A 22,231-nucleotide genomic window follows, 5' to 3' on the forward strand; every position below is an offset into this window, starting at 1 on the left:
AATTTTATATTAATAATTAAAATGTTAATGAAATAAAAATATAATCACAACTTTAATACTTGTCTGTGTAATGTAGCAAAATGACACAAAATGTCACATACAGACACATTAAATAAAAACTCAGATGGGATTTTATAAATCACCAAAGATGCTGTGTCCTACTAGTATAAAGCAACTCATGAAGTTAATTACCTTCACTACAAAACTGCTATAAAGCTGAGCAGAAGAAATGATACTAAGGGTGAGCCCAAGAGAAATCAAACCAATACAACATCAAAACTGTAAGTGGAACACATCTGTCTCGCACTACACTCTACATGATAATGTTATGGAAAAACAAAACATTCAACAAGATGTCATCTACATTGCACAGTGTGAATTCAGGGCCCAAAAGACCAAACCTCTTAAAACTGCTACATCAGTTTTGAAGGTTGAGTCTCTCCCAGTACAGTATGCAGGGCCATACCAGACCTGGAACTCTTAATCCGCTGAAGTACAGATATGGTTATCAGGAAAGTTCTTACAAAACCTTTAAAAGACTATACAGAAAAGAGCTGAGCCAACTAAAGATAAGTTAAGCAGTGGGAAATAAGAATATATTTTTTTCTAAAAATAGCACAGAATCAGAAGGTTGTCACGAGCAATTGGAATGAAATGAGTAACAAATGTTGAATCCTAATCAAACAAACATGGAGTTCAAGTCTAAATTCCATTACAAGCTCTTCATTGTCAAGAAGGCACATTAACATTTCAACTCTTGCTACCTGAAGGCCCATTTGCTATTAAACAATAGCTACCAAGCCAGAGAAAAAACTTTTAGCCTTGCCAGGCGAAATTAATTGCAACGTGCTGTACAGTTTTAATAACTGCCTTCAACAAAAGTAGCAAGTTCTGAGTTAGAATGTTGGCTTGGTTTTATGTTGAACATTAAAGACTTGAAAATTTAGTTATGGAAAATTTACACATTTCACATTTGAAAGAAAACATTGGCAGCTGTCTGAAATAACTGGATTTCTCCGCTTCTGTAGAAGTCTACCTGCAGAAGACAATTAATTTCAAAACTGTAGTTGCAATGTGAAAAAAGTATATTTTCATCTTTTCTCTTGTCTTCAGCCACACTGCCCGAACCGTGTGGTGTTCACAATTATGACTGGACGTCTGCCAGACTTTTAAAGTTACACAATTTGAGATTATGCACTTTTAGGTCTTACATATGAATTAATGACATTCAGACACATTTGGAAATGTTTTTTGTTTAGAAAAGTTTTTTAACTTAACTGGTTTTCTGTAAGCCAAGGGACAGATGTACATTAACAGTGTAATGTAACCTCAGAAACAAAAAACTGAAGCATGAAAGGAAGTTCAAGACGCTCAAAAATGAGTAGCAAATTCACCCGATAGCACATTGTTTTTTTTTAAGCGTGATACACCAAACCACAGACACTGCTTTTTAAAGTCTGCATTTTAATTGGAAATGTAAAGCACCTAAACTCTTTAAAGTGCTAATAGTCCATGTGCATTAAAATGGTAAATACTGTTCAATTAACACTGTTTTTTATACAAATGTAGTACAGTATGTATTATACAATTTAAGTCACATTTTTTGCGAGTCAGTTAATCCACCATTTTTTTTAAACTCAGCAGTTAAGGTTTTTTTTTTCTTATTAAGGTTTTAAACCTTGAAAATGTCTGAATATTAAATGTTCATAGAACAGAACTAAAATACACATCCCAGGCAGAATAAGGAATGTATAAAGCTGAAGACACAAAGCCGAGCAAGTATTTTGCCCCTCACAAAGGAGGACAGAAAAATTGTCACATCTGTTTCTCCACAGAGGGAAAGACACATTCCACATTAGGCTGGCTTGGAAAAACAACAACAATAATTTGTGGTGCTGGAGGAGGTATGTTTTAGAAAAAGGGTAGAACATTAGCTTTTCTGTACTATAAACAATTAATAGTACCAATGTACAATCTACAGCTTAAAGTCTCTTAAAAAATGGTTTTCCTATGCTGTAACAGCATTTCAAACCTAATATGAACACGTCTTTACAGCCTACTATGTGTGCTAAGACATATGAAAGCTTCACTTTATATAATTTGTTTTTGTAATATAAACCCTGACATCAAACCATTCTCAGATTTCTCCAAGACTCTTAAGTTTTCAAGTGTCCAGAACATGCTGGACACCAGCAGAAACTTGCAGGTGTGTACCTTGTACTACAAGTGTCGATGGAGACCAGTCAGTTATACTGTAGGATTTCTTCTAGGCTGAACACACTGTTTCTAACTTGTCATGGCTGTGAAGTCCTGAGGCAATGGAGGATCAGTCACATGCCTGATTAGGCACAAAGTGTCCATTGGGAGCTTTCTCTCGAGTCGCCTCTTACCTACAGAGAGAGATATCAATGATGAATGTACTGGTTAAATCCAGCAACTGTACTCAACAGTGTAATGAAACAAACAAAAATAAATAAATAAAAACATAAGGATGTTTCCAAATGAGAGGAGGGCGTTCAGCTTGCGTATAGCTTAGTGCACATACACTACAGTACATGGCCGTTTGAAATTGAGCGAGAAGCTATGGGCTCTCAGTCTTTGCCTTCCTATATTACTAGGAAATATAGCTTCCTGATAATGGATGTTTCAAGTTTTTTGATCGTGTTGGACAAAGCAGAATGAAAAAACTAAACTGTAGGGGAAATGTTTCTTTTTAAACTTCATATAAACTGTACAAGCTGTTCAGTCTGTGATAGAAATAGCAGTTAACTCTACTATGTCACAGTTCCAGAGTCCTGGTTTCAGTTTCAACTTGGGGCACCTTGATGTCTAGAGTTTGCGTGTTCTTTTCACACTCTTTTTTTTCTAGGTACTTATGTTTCCTCACATCTCCCAAACGCACAAATGCAACTCCAACTTTCTGGTTGGCAGGTTTTCAAGGGGATTTCATATGTGTAGTGTTTATATCATTAGTCAGTACATGCTATACGACTACAGAGAAATAAAACGAAATGAACACGATAGGCAGAATGTTCCCCTCTTGCATGTTGCCGTTCTGATGCTAATATAAATGCTATCCTGAAATTGCAGGGGTCATAATCAATATCTAAAAGTAAGGAATAAAATCATGATCTTACTAAAAAACAAAGTCAATTAAACACAGCACAGATGTCTGTTAGGATAAAATATGACAGTGCATACTAATGTAACATCAGAATGGGACAGGTTAATGTTATTCTTTAGTACTTGGAAAAACATTGACAGACGTCTTACATTGGCATTCAGAACTGTTAATATTTTTATGTGTTCAGGCAATTCCTCATTTAAAACTGAGTATCAGTGATTTCAAGTGCTAATTTTCAAGCCATGTTATTCCTTACAGTTTACTGAGCCAACTGTGTGCTCGCACTGGGAGAATCCTGGTCACAGTCAGCTAATGACAGGACCATGGTTCAAAACTGCAACACTACGTCTGGATCATAGAATTGTACCTAGAGGACACCTTTACCGCTTATGCCTCTTATGATCCCTAGATATTTCCTTTTTAAAGATGTGAATCTCTGGCTAAAAGGTATCCACTTACCATCCAACATTGCCACTTTATAATGTGACCATGTCCCACTGGAAATGTGATCTCTCTTTCAACATACTGTAGGTGCTGGGTTAGAATACATATCAGTTAAGGATTTTAGATACAGAAATTACACCAGGATTAAAGTTACTACTAGGTTTCCAGGCGTGAACACCTTGGCTGAATTTGACACCTGTTATGCAAGGATCGTAATCGTTACAAGTGCTTTTTGCTGTAATTAGCAAATAAGTGAGAGCTGCTGCTCTGGTTACTTGTGCAGATACCTACATGTCTTTAGGTTTCCAAGAAGGCATTTGTAAGTGCATCTGTGTGTTGACAGCTTCACAAGAAAAGCACTGTAGCACAGCAGCTGCACGGCTTCAAAAGGCAGGAGGCCGGATGCATTTTTCATACCAAACTGGGTTTCTGTTAAAAAAAAGCAAAAACACATTTCTACCAAATTTTCTTTTAGTACTTTTGTAACTTTCCACTATAAACCTATACATGGATGTGCCTAACCATGCACAATAATGATCTACAATGCCACCAAGTGGCAGAGAACTTTATAATGTAGTTCCTAGAATTATTAACTATGAGGAGCTAAAGTGCATTACCCAGATTTCAGTACCACATTATACTACGGATTTTAGAATGAAACATGACACAAACATTTTGGAAAGGCTGGCACAAAAGTACAGAAGGAAAATACCTGCATGGGAACACAGGAATGATATTCACCTTTGTTCCTTTGTCTTATAATTGAGTAGCTATAAGCTGCCATTTCGGAGATGACTGTCAAGAAGAAAGTGGGATTGTTGTGGACCTTCTGTCCGAATGGCAGGTTTATCACACAGGCATGGAACCTATCAAAACAGTATCTGTGTTAGTCAAGCACAAAAAAGATATCACAATTAATCACCATTACTTTCATTCTTCATTGCACTGCTTACATTACGGAATTTTAAAGTGAATTTCTAAAATGCTTCAGTAAAGAGAAACACTAGTCTGATTTCTATACAATCCTAACAGCTAAAGGAGCTATGGAGGACCTCTAAAATGGTCAATTTATTCCCACTTTATTATCGTAAGGATTTTTTAAAATTCATTATATCAGTTCTTGAATGGATACTGTGAACTGTATTGCAATTATTTTTCCTAGACTGAACCAAGAGAAAACACTACAAGTCAGTCACAAATCTCAAATATGCTTATAAGAACTGAAAATATTTGAAATGATCAATGCCATTATTTTATAAGGTTATAATTGGAAGAAAACCAAGTAGGATATTGTGAAAGGTCTCGAAAGTCAAAACAAAGCAGTGTTCAATGATATTAAAACAACATAATGGGGAAGATTAAAAGATATGTTTACGTGTCTTTTGTCCTTCGTCACAAAAATGTAAGAACAGGCGGTGAAAGCTTAAAAACACACTGCACTTCTTATGGTTGTTACTGATCCACCAATGGCTTCTGACTCTGTAAATTATTTTCTTCCTGGATTTCATGCTTAATGTCTTACTCACTGTTTTTTAAGATGCTAGAAAAGATGACAGAAAAAACTGCTTAAAGCATATTGCAAATGCATTCCCCAGGAGGTTCCACATGACCCCAAGCCATGGAAGAGCCTCGTTTTTTTCGGCATGCTGAATTTACACTTGCTGTAGCTTGGTACAAGACACCAAGCCGGATTCATTAAATCTGTTTTTCCATCTCATGAAAGTGAAGAGCATTTTGTGCATGTGCATCACAAAGACACACTGTACACAATTTAGTCTGCATTTTGTAAATACTTTAAATTAATTAAATGTTATTTTAGAACAGCTGTGTATTCTGTGTATAAAATGAACCGTAATCCTGAATTATAAAGGGAAAAAAACAAAGCTTCACTTTTCACAAATACACTTCATCATGATACATTTTGACAGGCAAACCTACATGTATAGTATGATCTTTATGGAAAACTCTAATGTGAAAAAAAATCAATCCATATCAAGTGCAGCTATTAGGTTACAATATAGCAACTCTACTGTTTGTTCCAAAACACCTCAGTAATGAAACTGTACAGCTCAAAAATAAGTCTCCTCAGTACAACCTCGTGAATCATATAAAGAAGTCAGCTTGCAATATATATTTCTATACACCTATTGCCCTAGTTTGTTATGGACATTTATCCCATACAGGGTGGGAGTCACATGGTCTCTCATCCACTTCACTGTACAGAAACCAGAATGAACTCTGCCCAGTGAGCTGCTGTGGTTCTCCCATGGACATCACCATTACCTATCCCCCTAGTTAAGAGTACAGTAGCTACTGTACATGCAGTATTTAACAATGATGAACCGGGGACCTGTGACTAAACTCATGAATGTTGAATAATTCCAGCTAGTGATCCGAGACCACATTTGACATATTAGCCCAGTTGTATTTCACCACAGAACTTTTTAGTGTATCCACAGATGCCTGGATACTAAAAACATCAGTTCAAAGAATGTTATGTATGAAAAGGACCATTGTGTGACTCAGATAGGTGATATGGAATAACAAAACACAGACTGGGAAATTACCAAGAACTTCTGGAGTACACAGTACTTAAACAATGACCCTGATTTGTTCTGAACTTTTGGTTGTTTTTTTTTCACCAAGTTTCCCATTAAACAGCTAAAGTCGCAAATAACACACTCACATCAGTGTACAAGTGTACAGTATAGTCCATATACAAGTGTAAGATTTTATGACTTGGGTCATACTCTATTGCTTCACCATTCAGAACAGTAAAGTATAATGTTCCTCCTTGAGATCTCCTGCTGTTTTTTCATGATACTTTTATCAAGCAGTTACATAAAATGCTGACAGGCATTCCCTCTAAAGTCTGTGTCAGTTCAGCTGATAAAGCTGAGTATGTTATTTAAATGGTCTCTTTATACTGTTTGTCCTTGGAGACTACTTGAATCATTAACTTAAGACTTGCAAGAAACCTCATGGGTCTACAAATGCCTACTTGTTAAACATCAATCTCAGTTTAATCAATATTTCCCTTCCATACTATTTTCTAACTACTGAGGTTAAAGTCCACAGTACATTGGCACTTGATGGCTTTCTTGTAGGTAATAACCATTTTACTGTCAAATGAACATACAGTACACCAGGAAATCAAAAGCCTTTACTCTAGAAATCATCAGTCATTTTGCAGTAATCTTTTGAAGTTGCATTTATAATCCTTAACCCTTAGATTACAATATATTCCAATTAGTATCAACACTATGCTTACTTTACACACTGTCTTAGTGAAAAGGTTATTTTTGTACAGAATAACATAACATTTCATACTTCACTTAAGACATCTGTAAATATTCTGGAAAGGCAGTAAAATAGGAATACACAATCCTACTTACAATTACTGATTTGTCATTAATTCCTAGCAGTTTCAAAGACAGACTGCATTAAGTTATGCATAGCAGAAGATTTGGGTGTTGTTTTCATTACATATCACATCCAGTATGCATTTTAGGGAAACAAAAACAGTGAAATTAAATATCTCCTACCTGTATGCTTGAAGAAGGAGTATTTTGTAAATGTTGAGGTACACTGCCTGTTGACTGTTGATCTGTAGTGAAAGACATACAGTACAACTGAGGGGAAAAGAATAACACAGGTAACAGGTATGCTACTTTAAAGCCAAAGTAGAAGAATACTATAAAATACGATGTAAGTTTTCTGTCCTTTATACACCAAAACTAGAACTAATTCTTAAAAGTCTGACAATATATTAAATACATGCAGGTTATATAAATGGAAGGACTACTAAATCATATACACATTTAATATGCCTCCTACCCCAATTAGCTATGTTTGTAAGAATTAGCATATTTCAATAATCCTTTGAAACTTTTCATCATTCCACATGTCCATTAAGCATTTTCTAGAACTGAAGTTGTGGGGCTTCGAACAGAAGAATTTGATTAAATAAATTGTGCAATACCCACAATAATAATCCTGTTTCTATGAAGAGTGTGAGCTTCCATAATTTTGAATAAATCCAAGAGAAATTAAATTGCCTGAACAGTAAATTGAACATAAATTTTACCGATGGTTTACAGATGCCTAACAGAAACCTTCAGGGAGAGACAACCTTTGCAATGTAGCAAATAGCATATTTCTTCGTCATTTATAATGATAATTTTTAATAAAATGTACGTAAAAAGAAATTTGCTTCTAGACGACCTGAGAAAATTCTGTGCTATATTATCTTTTTTATTAAAGGATTTCTATACTGTAGTTATACCTTGCAGAATCTAAAGCTGAATATGTTGGATAGAGGAAAACTTCAAATAGAAAAAGGAACTTCACATGGTTTTGGGATTTCATTTTCAATAATGGAAAAAGCAATGATTTTGAAGACGGGTTATGACAGAATGGTCTTATTTATTTTGACTTATCCGAGAAATTGAATCAGAGATGTATGCGTACACTTCTGTCAGTATCACAAATGGGCGAATTTAAAACAAGAGAGCCATGAAAACCAGTATTCCATTATCTTTTTTTTTTTAAATCATACCTTCAAGTCGAGGAAGATGGCATGACACTTGAGTTTCAGAACTGACAAAAGTTTCTTCCTCATGTGCTGCCCAGGCTGAGATGTTGAACCAAGGGTCAAACTGTAGCGAATGGACACTCCAGCATAACTAATAGATGAAAAAATACCAAAGAATAATATTTTAGTTGTATAATTTCTCCAGTATGAAGTCTTACTCTTTGTGGACGAGTGATTGAATTACTCAAAAAGGTGACATATGCTTAATAATTATCTGGATACCAAAGCATTCCTAATAGATAAGCCTCTCTATTACGCAAAAGGAACTAATATGTCTTAGATCAGATGACCTAATGTTCTGTTGTATACAAACTGCTGATCCAATCCATTTTCTATGCTGTGGATTCCCATAGGGAAAGTAAAGATCATGGTAACAGGACTGAAATTAACATAGAACCTAACACCTGAGCAACTTCAGTCAAGCATAAAGGGAATAATGACCTAGTCTGAGGTCAGTGAATAAGTTACTAATGAACATACTGTTCTATTCATAAACCAAAGTGTGAAGATGGTTACAAAATGTTATCCATGTGTTCAGAGGTATTTATGAATGATAATGAAATCTTATCCAGAATCAAAAACAAAAGACAACCTTCAGGATATCTACAGTGTTAACCATATAAATTGGGTACAAACTACTGTAGCATCTGTAAGAATTTAGTGATCTTTATGAAAATGCACCTGTCACATTTCTCAAAGAAAAGTAATGTGGTATGTCAGACATAAAAGTGTTTGATTTCTGCATGTGACAAAGTGACAAATGGCCATCCCTTAAAGAGTATGTAGTTAATATTGAGTCAAATTAATAGCACTCGAGGAAAAAATAAAAATAATTCACCAACTCCTACACATCAGCAGAAACAAAGTAATTAAATCCAAGCAATAGTGTCAGGATTTATATAAGAAAACAGTGTAAATTTAACTTTAATATCCAGGCAAATACAAATCCCTACTTCACAGAAAGTATAAAGTAGTCAGTTTATGCAATTCAACATTATTGGTTTGCCAAAGAGAGGAGGTTGCAAAACATACTGTACCATTGCCTTTAAATAACAAACCTTCCCTTTGAACAACAGATGCCATAAGTTCTTTTGTACAGGTTTTAAAAAGAAATGTAATACTTCATTGTTTCTGGTTATGTTGGGTTATTACTCCAAGCATCAAGATTTACTCAATCAATTGGTTGTTTTTCTACTAAAACCTCTTAAATATCACCTGCACATAAACAATCTGCGTATACAAATGCAGTTTTCTCCTCATTAAGAAGTACTGTAGGAACTGGCAGGTGACAACACAGTTATCTTGATGTAAAGTACCATGAATAGAAAAAAAAATCAGATACTTTGAGACAAAAGGTTAAGTTATTTTTTATGGCAGGTATAAAAGACAATAAATTATTGCGATAATCCACACTGGCTATGATAATGTTTGAACATTTCTTAGAAGCCGTTTAATTTGGTAATTAAGCAAAGATATTTCACAGAAAATAAATAAAAACAATTTAATCTTTACTGTTTTAAGTATATTAAATATTACTACTCTTTCTGGAAACTAATAAAAACTGTTTATTATAGATAGCAATAGCTCAGGAATACTTGTCTCACAGTGCAGTTTCCTATTACGACAGACCAGATATCACAAAAAGGTTTAATAATAATCTTTTAAATTTATTAACACACAAGAATTCTTGTTGTGGTTATTCTGAAACTTACATTTTCAATATTTAAATCTGTCTTTCTTACATCTGCCCATCTGCCTTACCTACATCAATATAACTGCAATTGTGACTATACAACTAAAGGTAGAGACTTTACTAACATTTTCAAAATCCCCATCTATGAATTGGCTTCAACACTCTGTTCTCCTCCCCACTGATAGCTGATGTGTGGTGAGAGTTTTGGTGCACTATGGCTGCCGTCACATCATCCAGGTGGGGCTGCACACTGGTGGTGGTTGAGGGAAATGTCCATTACCTGAAAAGTGCTTTGAGTAGAGTGTCCACTTGCACAAATCTTGAGCTGCCATGCACATAAATGTAGCACAATGTCAAGGGAAGGCATGGATTTCCGACATGAGTGCTGGCAGGCATGGACTTTCGAAATGAGCAATGACTGTTAACAGTCCGCATTTAAAAATGTATTCCTGGGAGGATCTAAATGTAGAGGCAAGAATCCGGCTTAATACCATTCCATACCATACCTGGAATACTGTTTTGAGAACTAAAAATTAAAAACAGCAAAGGAGAAATACAAAGTACCTTACCGTTATCTTACGTTACCATAATTTCGGTATAGCTTGTTAAGTGATAAACCAGTTGTAAAGTGACAATGCTCAAATTTGGTTAAACAATAACCACATCATCTCTTTGACATACATTCCTGATAGCTTTAAACAGAACTGCATTACAAATAATATCTTAGTTGTGAAGTCTGTACTTCACTGAATGTTTTTTCATTAAATTTAAATTTAAATTATGATAGCCGCGATACAGTCAACATTTCTCTCCTAGTAACTGTACCAGAAACTAAATAAAGCCCAAATAAAGATCAGTGTGCTACAGGTGGTCCCTGTTATACAGTACGTCAGGGTTTAAGTTATAATTTTAATTACGTTTACGTTATAATATGTGCTGGATGGTGGATAGGTTATGCTAAGGGTTAGGGTTATGGTGTAACTCAGCAAGTGTTTGTATAGTTCCAGTCCACTGTGACAGGGCACATGCTCATCACCATAGTGGGTTTTTAAACCCAGTACTGCCCTTATCTGGAAAAAGGCAACTGCAGGAATCTGACAAAATTCAACAAAATATCCAAATGCTTTGTCAATCACACAGCACTATAGCAGCCTGTGTATACCAATTCATGTGCTTAACAGATCAATACAGTATAATCACCTATAATAAATGAGTGCAGCCTCTATGCCCACACTAACGTAATACATCGTAGATGTTGGACAGTGTACAATCAAGGTCTTAATTCCTCAAAATACAAACATACATTATAGATCAGCTGTTTGATTTACCCTTAACACTACACAGAGACTTGATGGGCAACGCAGTATCCTTTTAGAATAGGTTTGTAATCTATGAACTCATACATCACTGCCAACATCTGCAGTGGTCATAAAGTTTTATACAGCATATTAAATTTAGCATTATCACACACATCTCACAAAGATTAAAGGACAAAGGACAGGGAACAGTTTAAAAAAAAAGGTAGAATTATCTCTTTCATATACGCGACTTACAGTCTAAAATCGAATAGAACATCACTCTGTTTGCTACTTTGTCTTCTGCAATTGTCACTGTGTTGTAAAGTGTTCTCAGCTGATCTGTGGGCTAGTCGTTTCAGAGAAAGGTTTGTCATTACAATGACGTGATGCCCTTTGCACAGCTAGCAGTACCCTTGATGCATCTTACTTTCCCTACCTTCCATAGTCACAGAAGATATCAAGTGAATGGGTATCCAGCAGAAGGCCACACCAGGGGAACAAGCACTCTAATGGCAGCTGTAGGGCCCCAGAGCAGTTCAGGATGTTATCGATGGGGAAATTAGCCACGATCTTCTGAGGGTTAATGACGCAGCCATATTCAGGGATCCCGGCTGCCAGAATTCTGAGACAAAAAGGGTGCAACAAAGTTACTAACTATATTCATAAAAACTGGAAATCAATTCACTGCTTATTCAGTTGTCTGAAAGACACCCCTTTTTCAATGTTTAACCAAAGAAGGAAAAAAAATATTCCAAGGTTCCACAACTATAACTAGACTGTTTTGGTTATTCTTTTTCAGAATGCAACAGCATCCAAATGTGATCCCCTATCACTGTTACTTTGTTGTTTCACCAGTCTCTCGCTTTTACCGCTATATACCACATACTGTATGAGTGAGTTTTTGGTATATTAGCAGTTAAAATCAATAAGTAAACTTAGAGCCCTCTTAAAGGGAACTGAGATCCCAATTTCTCAGAGCAGATATTAATCAACGGCATCGCAAAATGCTAAAAATTCCAAATTGCACACAAAATCATGAACTTTGAATAAGTACTGCAGGTTGGCATGTTGTTGTAAAAGCTGGTCTCTCAATGGGCAAGATAGGGTTTGTGAGAATTGTGTTCTGAAGCAGCCCTAGTCACTGTAATGACCAATGTAATACAATGAAGGAGCGAATAAGTAGAGGTTGTGCAGCAGACATTTCACTGCAGAAATGTTCCAATGTGATCTGCATGCAGAGTTAACAAGTAGTATTTTTTGGCAAAACCATTTCAAAGTCCCGAGAAATATTTTTATTGGATTAAAACTGAACTCAAAAGCCTGCTGGTTACAAAGTAATAGGGTCGCTTCATGTGACCAGAAGTTTCGTTGCCTCGTTCTAAATCACAGACAATGACAGCAATATGGTGGTATTTTGCATAACTGGATTTTGTTTTGTGATTTTAATTTGAGGTTTTACACATTACTGTGTACAGTTTACTTTCATTGTGGTTTTAAGTGCACTCATCAATGCCAATTCTAACCACAAAATATAAAAAATAGTGCTGCAGTGCCTGTTTAATAGAAATTTGGCTTCCGTTTTGGACAGTATGCTTTTGAAAAGGACATTTGTTTTTACAATCTGTATGGGAAATTAATAGAAAATTAAATACAGCCCTTAATGCAAAAGAAAGGGTGTTTTTGAAAAGCTTAATCTCTCGACATTGATAAGTGAAAACCAGACATGTCCAGTTTAAGAGAGCTGACACAGGTTTTACTGAAATGAGGGATTCCATTGGACACTAACTCATGTTCTGAGGACATGTTCCCAGGTTCAAAATATTTGAAGTGCAATTTGGATGGGGGTTCATAAAAGACTGGTGGTGGTGGCTGGGTGGACATCTCTTCATATCCCCTCCAACATGGCAGTTACTTTTGGTTAAAACAGCTGCCTATGAGCAAGTTTTCTTTAGAACCATTGGCAAAATTTGAACAAAGGTGGTCCAGATATTTTACCCCTTTATGTAGAACTTGATTATACAAACCACACGGGGTTATGACTTAAACAACTATAACTAAAGTGTAGAACAGGATTTATAATCTTACTGCACTAATAATTAGGTCTTCATATTTTCTGTACATTTATGTAGGATATGAAATCCTGTAATGTGTCAACGTATCATCACATTACACCAATTTAACATCATACTGCTAGGTAATTTTACTATAGGTGCCACAAAATAAAGCTCTTCAATGTCATGAAAAATCAGCTTAATTGAAATTAAAGATTGAAACACTAAACCTATTGGATTCTAAATAGCATTCTGATCAAGTGTTTAGCTTGTTATATTAAAATGTTTCTCTTGGTTAGTCCACCGTGTCCGTCATAGACACCTCCATCGTGAAGAAAAGTAATACCTGAGAAACATCTGTGCTTTGGACAAGTGGGGAGTGATGAGCAAAAAATCATCAACCAATCTCAGCAAACACCTGGAAAGAGCAAAAACAAAGCCAGCCCATAAATAGAACTGAAAAAGTCAAATAAAGAGCCATCACCTAGTTCTTCCCCCTAAGCAGATCTTTAATCCAAGAACAGGTCTACAGAGCCACCTGCTGGTCAGAGGTGATTGATGTTGTTAAGCCCTCAAAAATTGCTTCTGCCAATTGCCTTCCACTGCCATAACCAACACAATCCAAGAAAAACAATTCCCTCTTAGAGTTTTATTTGAGCAGAACCTATAAAATTTACTTCAAACAAAAGCCAGAAATGCCTTTTGGAGATAATCCAACTTGGAATGAGGAGGATCTTGGACAATGTCCATCTATACAAACACAAATGTAAAGGCTTCCCTTAACTGAGGCCTATGTTTGAAACAGGCTTGGTATTCTCTGATAATGTCTTTCATGTCTTGATAGCACAGCCACTAAATATAATTAAAGTCCTTGAATTCAGGGCTTCAGTTCTTTGAAAAGCAAGCATTGAGACATTGCAATACAGCATCAGCCATCTCAGAACCTATCATTTTAAATTATGCAAGTAGTGATGGCAAGACAGAACAAAATGGCCACTCTACCTAAAAGTGTTTTCTTCTGGCAATTTATTTCTTACTTGGAAAATAACAGCAAGTGGTAAAACCAACTTTACATACACCCCAAATCTCTACTTTTTGTAATGGTATGCAGTATGTTCCTTACAGTTTAAAGGATAAAAGAAGAAGACAACTAAAGAAACCTCTGCATTTACCACAGTACATTTCCACATCATTTCATACTACCATGGTTTCCTACAGATTACATAATGCCGTTATATTTCACCCTCAAATTTATTTCCACAGGTTTTACTACAGTTGACTTTAGATTTAACAAACTTTTCAACAGTAAACCTAATAGTAAACAGCTGCTCTTTACCCATTTTCCTTCAAGTCCCCAAGAATCCTATTCTCCATGTCTCCATAACACAGGCTGCACAGCAGAGTGGACACAATGGAGCCCTGAGGGATTCCACAGCACTGTCTGTAGGTTCTAGGAACATCAGAATAGCCAATCACTCCATTCAGTCATAAAGATGCTTTTGCGCTGTAACACATGCACAATACTATACTGTAGTCATATTAAACTTTTATGGAAAAGAGCAAAACATTATTTCACCTGAAAAAATAAAGAAACTTAAATAAGAGATCGAGAGGAATGTTTTATGTGTTGTGTAATCTAAAGGGCACCTTTGTATCATAATTAATACAAAGATAAAATGTATGAAACTTCCAAAGAACCCTGCTTTACTCTAGATGCAGTTTCTGCAATGCTAGGGCATACACGTAATTTTGGTGCTCACTGATTTTATGTTTTCCTAATGTCATGCTTAAGATTACTTTATTATTTCAAAGCAAAAATGCAGATCATTACCCTTCCTACAGTAAGTGTCATTTCCTTCTCTAGTTTGTGCTTGCCAATATATCTGCAGGTCTCTTTTGTATTTAGAGGATGCTAGATTTGACTAAATTTTAATGACAGAATTAACAAATCCAAGGCATCCTAATAAGATGGAAAAAATTAATATTAGTGGAGCGCCAAGTGGACCAATCATAAGTTCTGAATACCTATTATTTTGGGACATTTGGACACGAATCTCTGTACACAGCCATACCAGAGACACTTAAAAATGTGCAGGCAGTGGACTTCTCACATTTAATAATATAACTTTTAAAGTCTGCTGGACAAAAAAGAAAGGAGAAACCGTTGTTGTAGTTGTAAGGTTATATAAGACTCTCCTTTTTAAATAATGTATTAGATTTTTTTTTGTCAGTAAATTATTTAATGCAAGACTATGCTTGACAACTGATGGCCACTCAGCCATTACTGTATTAATAAAGCCAAAGAGCTATCTTTTCAGAAATAAATCCTCTAGACATACGTACTGTATTTAGAAAGTACTTTGGCTTACTTATTCCCAATCCTGAGGACAACATTTGCAAGCATTTCCTGGAAGAATGTAAGCATCTCGTGACCAAACACATTCATTGAAAGGCCCTGCAAATAAACAAAACAATAAGGAAACACACGTCTTATATTTTAGTTTGCATTTAATCATCTTACAATGCAATAATATACATTTAATTTGTAAGATCTCTTTCACAAGACAGAAGGTCCTGCAGATTAAACACTGGCTGTTTAGTCTTCCACAAAACCACATTTTAAAACTGAAATGTACAGTAAGAAGAATGCCAGAGACTCACCTGTTCAACCAGTATTGCATTCCGCAAATTTGATTTTTTTTGCTGCACAGCTGTGAAAGATCTCATGTTGGGCAACAAGTCTCCCAACGTTGTGGCCTTAAGACAGTAAAGATGTGAAGGTAGTAATTAAATAAACATGTTCCAATACAGCAAGAATAGCAGAGTAAAAAGCTAAACAGCACTTCCTTATAGTCATACTAGAATTTTTGTACAAAATACCTTAGAACATTTCTTTATTGGTCACTATATTCAGCAGCACTAACATAATGCCACAAATTCCTTCTTACAGTATATACATGAAGTTTGCTTCACAACTGAACCTGCGCGATACAAACATAAAACAATTTTTAAAGTACAGTAACGTACAGTTAAATAACGATTAAATGACAATTACTGAAACAGCAGAATAAAAACGAAATGTTTTGTGTTATCTGTCAGCTAAACTTTAACAGAAAAAAATAATAAATAACCATTACTTAGGAAAAAAATCTGACAGGTCTCAATATGATAAAACAAAAACGCTGTAAAGTTTAAAGGATTCTTCTCACTACTTCCTTCCTGTAGTCATAAAAACAAAAGACACGTACAGTAGAATAGGATTCTGCTATCTACTATTTAAGATTTTCCTTGTAGAACTCAGAGATACTGGCATCTCAGCTCAACCACTTTTCTCCAGCAAAAATAAGAGTTACCATCTTTAAGTACTATATACTCAGGACAAAGCAGATTAGAAAACGTGTCCACTGTACATGTCTTCTGAAATTTTTTTTCAGTCCTTCATTGGAGTCAGCCCAGATCTGTGCATAGCGCCGGATGCAATACTCTTGGTCCATCACAGGCTTTAGAACACTAGACACCACTTCCAACAGTTTTTCATGTGGGAGGCTGTCAAAGGCACCAGCTATATCAACCTAATTTAGATCACAAAAAGCAGGATGGGTTAAAAGATGGTGCTTTCCAAATCCATACAGAGCCATCCCGTATAGAGTGATTATAAAACATACAGCACATTTTTTAGCTCAATTTAAAGGAAGAATGCATTTTTATTTTCATAGAGAAGGAAAGATGTCTGGGAAGTCATGCAAAATGTTTGGGTTTTTGACAATAATAATCTCTCAGTGATTTCTCCAGTATATTTAATTGCATGATCTGGATGCAAAATACACATGCAGTATGCGCGTGCACAATTTATAGAACTTATAAACAATCCTCCACATTGTAATTTTGCCAAGATGAATGCACACTTTTTAACTGCTTTATCACTGAGAGATAAAACAGTTAACAAAATGTTATGTCATTCTTGTTTATAATACGCTCCAACAGTCTACTTCAAGATATCATTGCAATAATTACTTTAGATCACTGTTGCACTTCTAATAACAAACCAAATTAAGATTCCTAAAAAAATGATTATCTTTTCCAACATTAATGAGCATTTGTGACAGGCATGAATTGTTAAAAAATAATTTTGAATTTGTACATGACCAAATAACAAAATAAGGAACTTCATTATAAACCAAATAATATTTGTTATAAAAACAGAGGAAAGCCTCGTTATCATGATGCAAAGTGTTGGTAAAAAACAGGCTATCAACTTTCAGTCTTTGTTTACTCACATCTTTTAAATCGCTTTATGCTGAAACTAATGAGAACCTACTTCTTTTTGTAAATGTGCTGAAAAACACTAAACCTACAAAACAGACAACTTCACATCATGAAGCAGTTGCACAAACAAGAAAACTAACACCTACCTTTACAAAGTATTTTGGAAGTGCAGGCAAATTCTGAGCTTTGTTTTTTACTGCAAAATCACCCCAAACTCTGTATATATCCTGTAAACCAAACACAGAGGAGCCTAGCAGGTGGGGCCTCTTCGTCACATTCACACAGAGGATGTCATAGAGGTTTCGAAGCTGGATATTGAAGGACTAGATGAAGGGGAGGAGAATTGTAAACACAACATAGAACAATTTCAGAGCTCTTACAAAACAGATCAAAACTGTTTGGCGTTCGTCTAATGGAGGTTCTTACTATTCCACTTCTAACACCAACTCCTGTCAATTTATGTTCTTTAATTAAAATTTGGAATGAGTGCCCAGTGGACGATGGGCTGACCAAAGACAGAATCGGCATCGGGCACGACATTTTCTTTGTCGTGTCTGGCCTCTTCCTTTGGATTCAGGAAGGAAGGGGCAGGGGGAACATTAAAAAGACTAAATTACTACCAAAGAATGAGCAAACAAAATGCGTGGCAGAAGGATTCCTAGCTGTGAACCAAGACGCGAAAAACATATTGTAATTGGGTGCTCCAAATCGTTAAAAAAAGTGAATCTAATTTAAGAAACAAGAGGGAAATAAAACTCTACTCAGGGACTGAAAAGCTGTAGTTACAGTAACTGTCACTTTATCGCGCTACTGTACCTTTCTTCTGTTGCTCTGGCTGCTGTATGGTTTCTGTTCCACCACTGCTCCCATTTTGACAATAGGTCGCATGCCATTTCTTTTTGGAATAAACCTCACTGTTGCAACAGTTGCCTTGGCAAATTCCTCTGATCTCAGAGACACAAATTCTCCTTGAGACAGGTGCTTGCTGTTAAAGAAGCATTTTGAAATGGTGTTTTTATTGATGTTCAGATTTACAAAAACAATGCACGTAAGCACATCGAGCACACAGTAAAGGATCACATCCGCATTAAACCCAATTATGACAGGGCTTATGTTAGATCTATAAGGAAGAAATTAGGAAACTACTGGAGTTTCCTAATACTGCAGTTAAATGAAGAATTCTGTATATGGCACATATATACTATAAACTCCAAATTAAAGGCTTACCATTTTCCTTCTGGTTGGAAGATCTACCTACTATAACATCCATCCATTTTCTAACTGCTTCATCCAATTCAAAGTCATAGGGGAGCTGAAGCCTTTTGTGGCAAGCAACGGACACAAGGAAGGCTACATCTTGGACAGGACACAAGTCCATCGCAGGGCACACAGAAACAAAGAACCACAAACACACACACACCCACACCAGGGCCAGCTTTCCTAAAAAATGAGGAAAAAACTGAAGCACTCAGAGGAAACCCACAGGAGCACAAGCAAAACACACAAACTCCACACAGATAGCACCCCAGGTCCGGAATGGAAACCAGGTCCCCAGCACTGTGAGGCAGAAATGCTAACCACTGCACCACTGTGCCACCCTACATAACATACAATTCTGTCAATTTCCGCAACTCCAAATAACTGAAAACAGTATACGGCTTTTGCATTTTCTGGATTTGAATAAATCATCATATCCATAAATCTTTCACATTAAAGAGCATCTGAAATGAAAGCAGTAAGCCAAGCAATATCTGTGATAATGGAAAAAAAAAAAACTGTACCTTATAGCCATGTCCCACAGTCTTCTCCAGATCTTCTTTTTAAAGAACATAAGCATATTTTTTTGCCAGGAGCTTTCAGTGACATAGAACGATGTCCTTACTAGCACAATAACCAAGGTGCCCAAAACCCAAGTTAAAAAACTTGCCAGGATCTTCTCACGGTATCGGTGCTCAGTCGCAGGACAGGGAGCTAAGGCAGGAAGGTTATTGTTATTCATTGATGTTAAAATTCACTCAAGTGTTTTGCTGTCAGTCATGACGGATCAATTCATCAAAATGACAACAAAAACATTTAATCGATATCCAAAATTAGAATACTTTAGTTTCCTAAGAACGTAAATAGTGATATGTTTTTTAAGGCTCAGCATACATTACAGTTGCATATTAGTCTTCCAGTAACACAAGTGCTGAACTAATCAAAATGTTAAATACCTTTAGGTTCTCACTCATAACTACAGTCATTAGCAACAGTATTACTTTTTTGTATTTGTATTGCCTAAGTCTTATATGGTAGCTCTTTTTACTATAATACTAATGGACAAATAAAACTGCCAGAGTAACATTTTAACATTTCTTTTGGAGATTTTAGTAAAGAAAATGTTGCCATGAAAACTGTAAAGTTTCTTACCAGATTTATTTAGCTTAAGCCAGTCACAGTCCTGCACTCTCATCTTCCAAAGGACTTCCTGAAGAGACAGTCTGTCAAACTTCCCCATGGAAATTAATTTTTTAACGTTTATTAAAAATCTATTGAAATTGTGTTGTGAACCCCACAGCTGAAATGGAATAATGTATTTTAAGCACTCCCTTATGAACATATAAACCTGTGTGGGTTTGGTTTCTTTTGAAAGAAGACCTTGGAAATCACTGGGCTCTTTTGAGTCCAAACTTCCAGTTGCCTTTGCCACTGTGTTTTGACCTGTGGGTTCTTCTGAGCAAGTCCTTTCTAAGAAAAGGTGAAATGGACATTTTCTATGATTTTTAAGCAACTGGCTAAATGTGCCAAGCATGCTTTTGAAACGCTTGGGGATTTTTTTCCTGCCATCAAATCCCTTTCTGCATAAAAATATGTCCTTCACAAGATCTTCTGCATTAGAGTTTATCTGCTTCACAGGATCAGCCCTGGACTGTACTTTCGGTTGTTTGCTCAGGACAGAAGACTTGAAGCTTGAATACAACATGCTTTGGGCCTTGAAAAATACAGCTGAAACAGGGGCTTTTTTTGCCTTTTGCTTTCTCTCCTCTATAGTATTGCACCCTGGCTCTTTCTTGGCCTTCTTGGTTGGAGGCCCCTCACTGTCAGTTTTGCTGATGTTTTGGCGGGGACCTGGGGCACCTCGCTTTTTCTGGTGTTTCCTCATCCTCTTCTGCGACTTCCTACGGTTTCTATAGAAATTTACTTTAGATTTTGCCAGCTGCAAGAGCACATTAAATCGGTTGTGCAGTGACCTAAGCCTCACACATTTAAATGAGGAGTAATTATCCCCAGTGATGAAGTGATCGTATACAGGGATCCCAGCAACCTGGTAAAGACAAGAAGGGGCTACTGTTGTGAAGAGAGCACACGACTCCAAGAGATGCATCATAACAGCAGTTCCAATCCTTTGGAGTAGGAGATCCCACAGCGGACCGCTGCTGATAGCAGAGGTGCAGTGGTTACTTTGTTGAGAAAAAACGGAAGCACAGTTTTCACCGACGCCCTTCAGTCCATGTGCCAGAACATTTCTTTTTTTCTTCTGCATGATCTTCTTCAGAATGATGGAGACCAGTTCTTTCAGTGTACAAAGCTGATAAAAGGATTGGAAAAATAAAATGCAGAAAAATTAAACAATTGCTATCGATTATTTTATATATAATAATATACTAATTAAAAATGGTTTCGACTCTAGCCTTCCTACACAAGTATACGCTTGTTTTCCAAAGCCTTTAAAAGCACTTCCACTGACACTGTTTTGAGCCCTCCAGAATAGTGTTTCATTGTATCAATATTGGTAAGAAAACGATATTATGATAACACATCTTAATGATTTATCGTGTGAGGTTAATTTTGTAACACAGAACTGAAATAATCTTCGTGCCATTTAAACCCAAGGACTCCGACACTTCAAATAATACATTTATTATAATGCTATGGAGAACTAACCTGCTGTACCTGATTGTTGATTTCTTTTCTAATTCTCGAAATTAATCCACAATGAGTGCAGGACCAGTAATAACACTAGTCTTTTTTGTGTGCATTTTTAGAAATTCAAATACAGGTTTGAAACGTGATTTTCCTTTTTTAAACGTACATGTAGTTTTCTCTCATCATGTATTTATTGCACAGCCTTTGCATGCTATATATATGTATAAAATACTACTAAATAAGGTAACAAATTCTTACATACCGTACATAGTTACTTAAAGCCATTAATTGAGCAGCTGCTTATTTGAAGGATACGCAAGAATTCATTCAATCAATACCTGTTCATAACTGGTGGGCTGTGCCAAAGCCTTGCTGTCGGCGGAAGTGCAAACAATGATGCTTGTAATGAATTTTTTGTATTTCGCGCTGTCAGTGCTTAACACCAGAGGCTGTCTGTTGTCCTCTTTGAAACGAATGCCGGCGATGTATTCCTCCAATGTCAGCACAGATGAATACACAGATCTTAGGATACGCAACACTGGGTCAAAAAGCTTGATATTCTCCCTAGACATCGTAGTACCACGCACCAAAACACTGCAATCGACAGCTGCTCTCTACCGATCCACTTAATCCATCACCGCTTCTTCAAATCTGGTCAAGCTGCTCCTTCCGAAATCTCTAACTTCTCCGGAGGCCGCAGTTCAGAAATACCTGTCTTCTTTTTCAACCCAATCAAAACAGGATCTTTTCCCCTCGCAATTCTATAGTCACTTGTAATTGGTCAACATAGGAACCGGCCTGCAGACACCGACATTGACATCTGCCGTATAACCACTTACAAAAGCGGCGCACGTT

At 36.2% G+C, this 22,231-nt stretch overlaps 1 protein-coding gene across 4 annotated transcripts; it reads right to left on the reverse strand.

Moving 5' to 3' along the window:
* Nucleotides 1–1,461: 1,461 nt before the first annotated feature.
* tert (telomerase reverse transcriptase) lies at nucleotides 1,462–22,096 on the reverse strand. 4 transcript variants are annotated; one of them, XM_015356822.2, is made up of 16 exons: nucleotides 21,715–22,096; nucleotides 19,880–21,038; nucleotides 19,252–19,441; nucleotides 18,287–18,455; nucleotides 17,617–17,793; nucleotides 16,615–16,776; nucleotides 15,866–15,961; nucleotides 15,574–15,659; nucleotides 14,541–14,654; nucleotides 13,551–13,622; nucleotides 11,590–11,775; nucleotides 8,127–8,253; nucleotides 7,114–7,175; nucleotides 4,310–4,434; nucleotides 3,860–3,997; nucleotides 1,462–2,390 (listed from the first exon to the last, which is right to left on the reverse strand). In XM_015356822.2, exons 1-16 carry the CDS (start codon nucleotides 21,946–21,948, stop codon nucleotides 2,287–2,289), a joined length of 3,201 nt encoding a protein of 1,066 aa, XP_015212308.2. In that variant the 5' UTR covers nucleotides 21,949–22,096; the 3' UTR covers nucleotides 1,462–2,286. The 4 variants fall into 4 exon arrangements, 2 of the variants coding, with proteins under 2 accessions (XP_015212308.2, XP_069051248.1); XM_069195147.1 differs by lacking the exon at nucleotides 1,462–2,390 and having other exon boundaries at nucleotides 3,912–3,997; nucleotides 7,114–7,200; XR_011190775.1 differs by lacking the exons at nucleotides 1,462–2,390; nucleotides 3,860–3,997 and adding an exon at nucleotides 4,944–5,108 and having other exon boundaries at nucleotides 4,354–4,434.
* Nucleotides 22,097–22,231: the final 135 nt, after the last annotated feature.

The sequence above is a fragment of the Lepisosteus oculatus genome, chromosome 10 (genome assembly GCF_040954835.1).
Source record: "Lepisosteus oculatus isolate fLepOcu1 chromosome 10, fLepOcu1.hap2, whole genome shotgun sequence".
NCBI classification, from domain to species: Eukaryota; Metazoa; Chordata; class Actinopteri; order Semionotiformes; family Lepisosteidae; genus Lepisosteus; species Lepisosteus oculatus.

Coding starts and splice junctions, on each gene's coding strand:
- tert (XM_015356822.2), bottom strand. CDS start 21,948: ATGTCTAGGGAGAATATCAAGCTTTTTGACCCAGTGTTGCGTATCCTA. Junction 18,456..19,251: donor CTGTGGGACATGGCTATAAG/GTACAGTTTTTT, acceptor CTTCTTTAACAG/CAAGCACCTGTCTCAAGGAG. Junction 13,623..14,540: donor GGGGACTTGAAGGAAAATGG/GTAAAGAGCAGC, acceptor TGCTCTTTCCAG/GTGTTTGCTGAGATTGGTTG.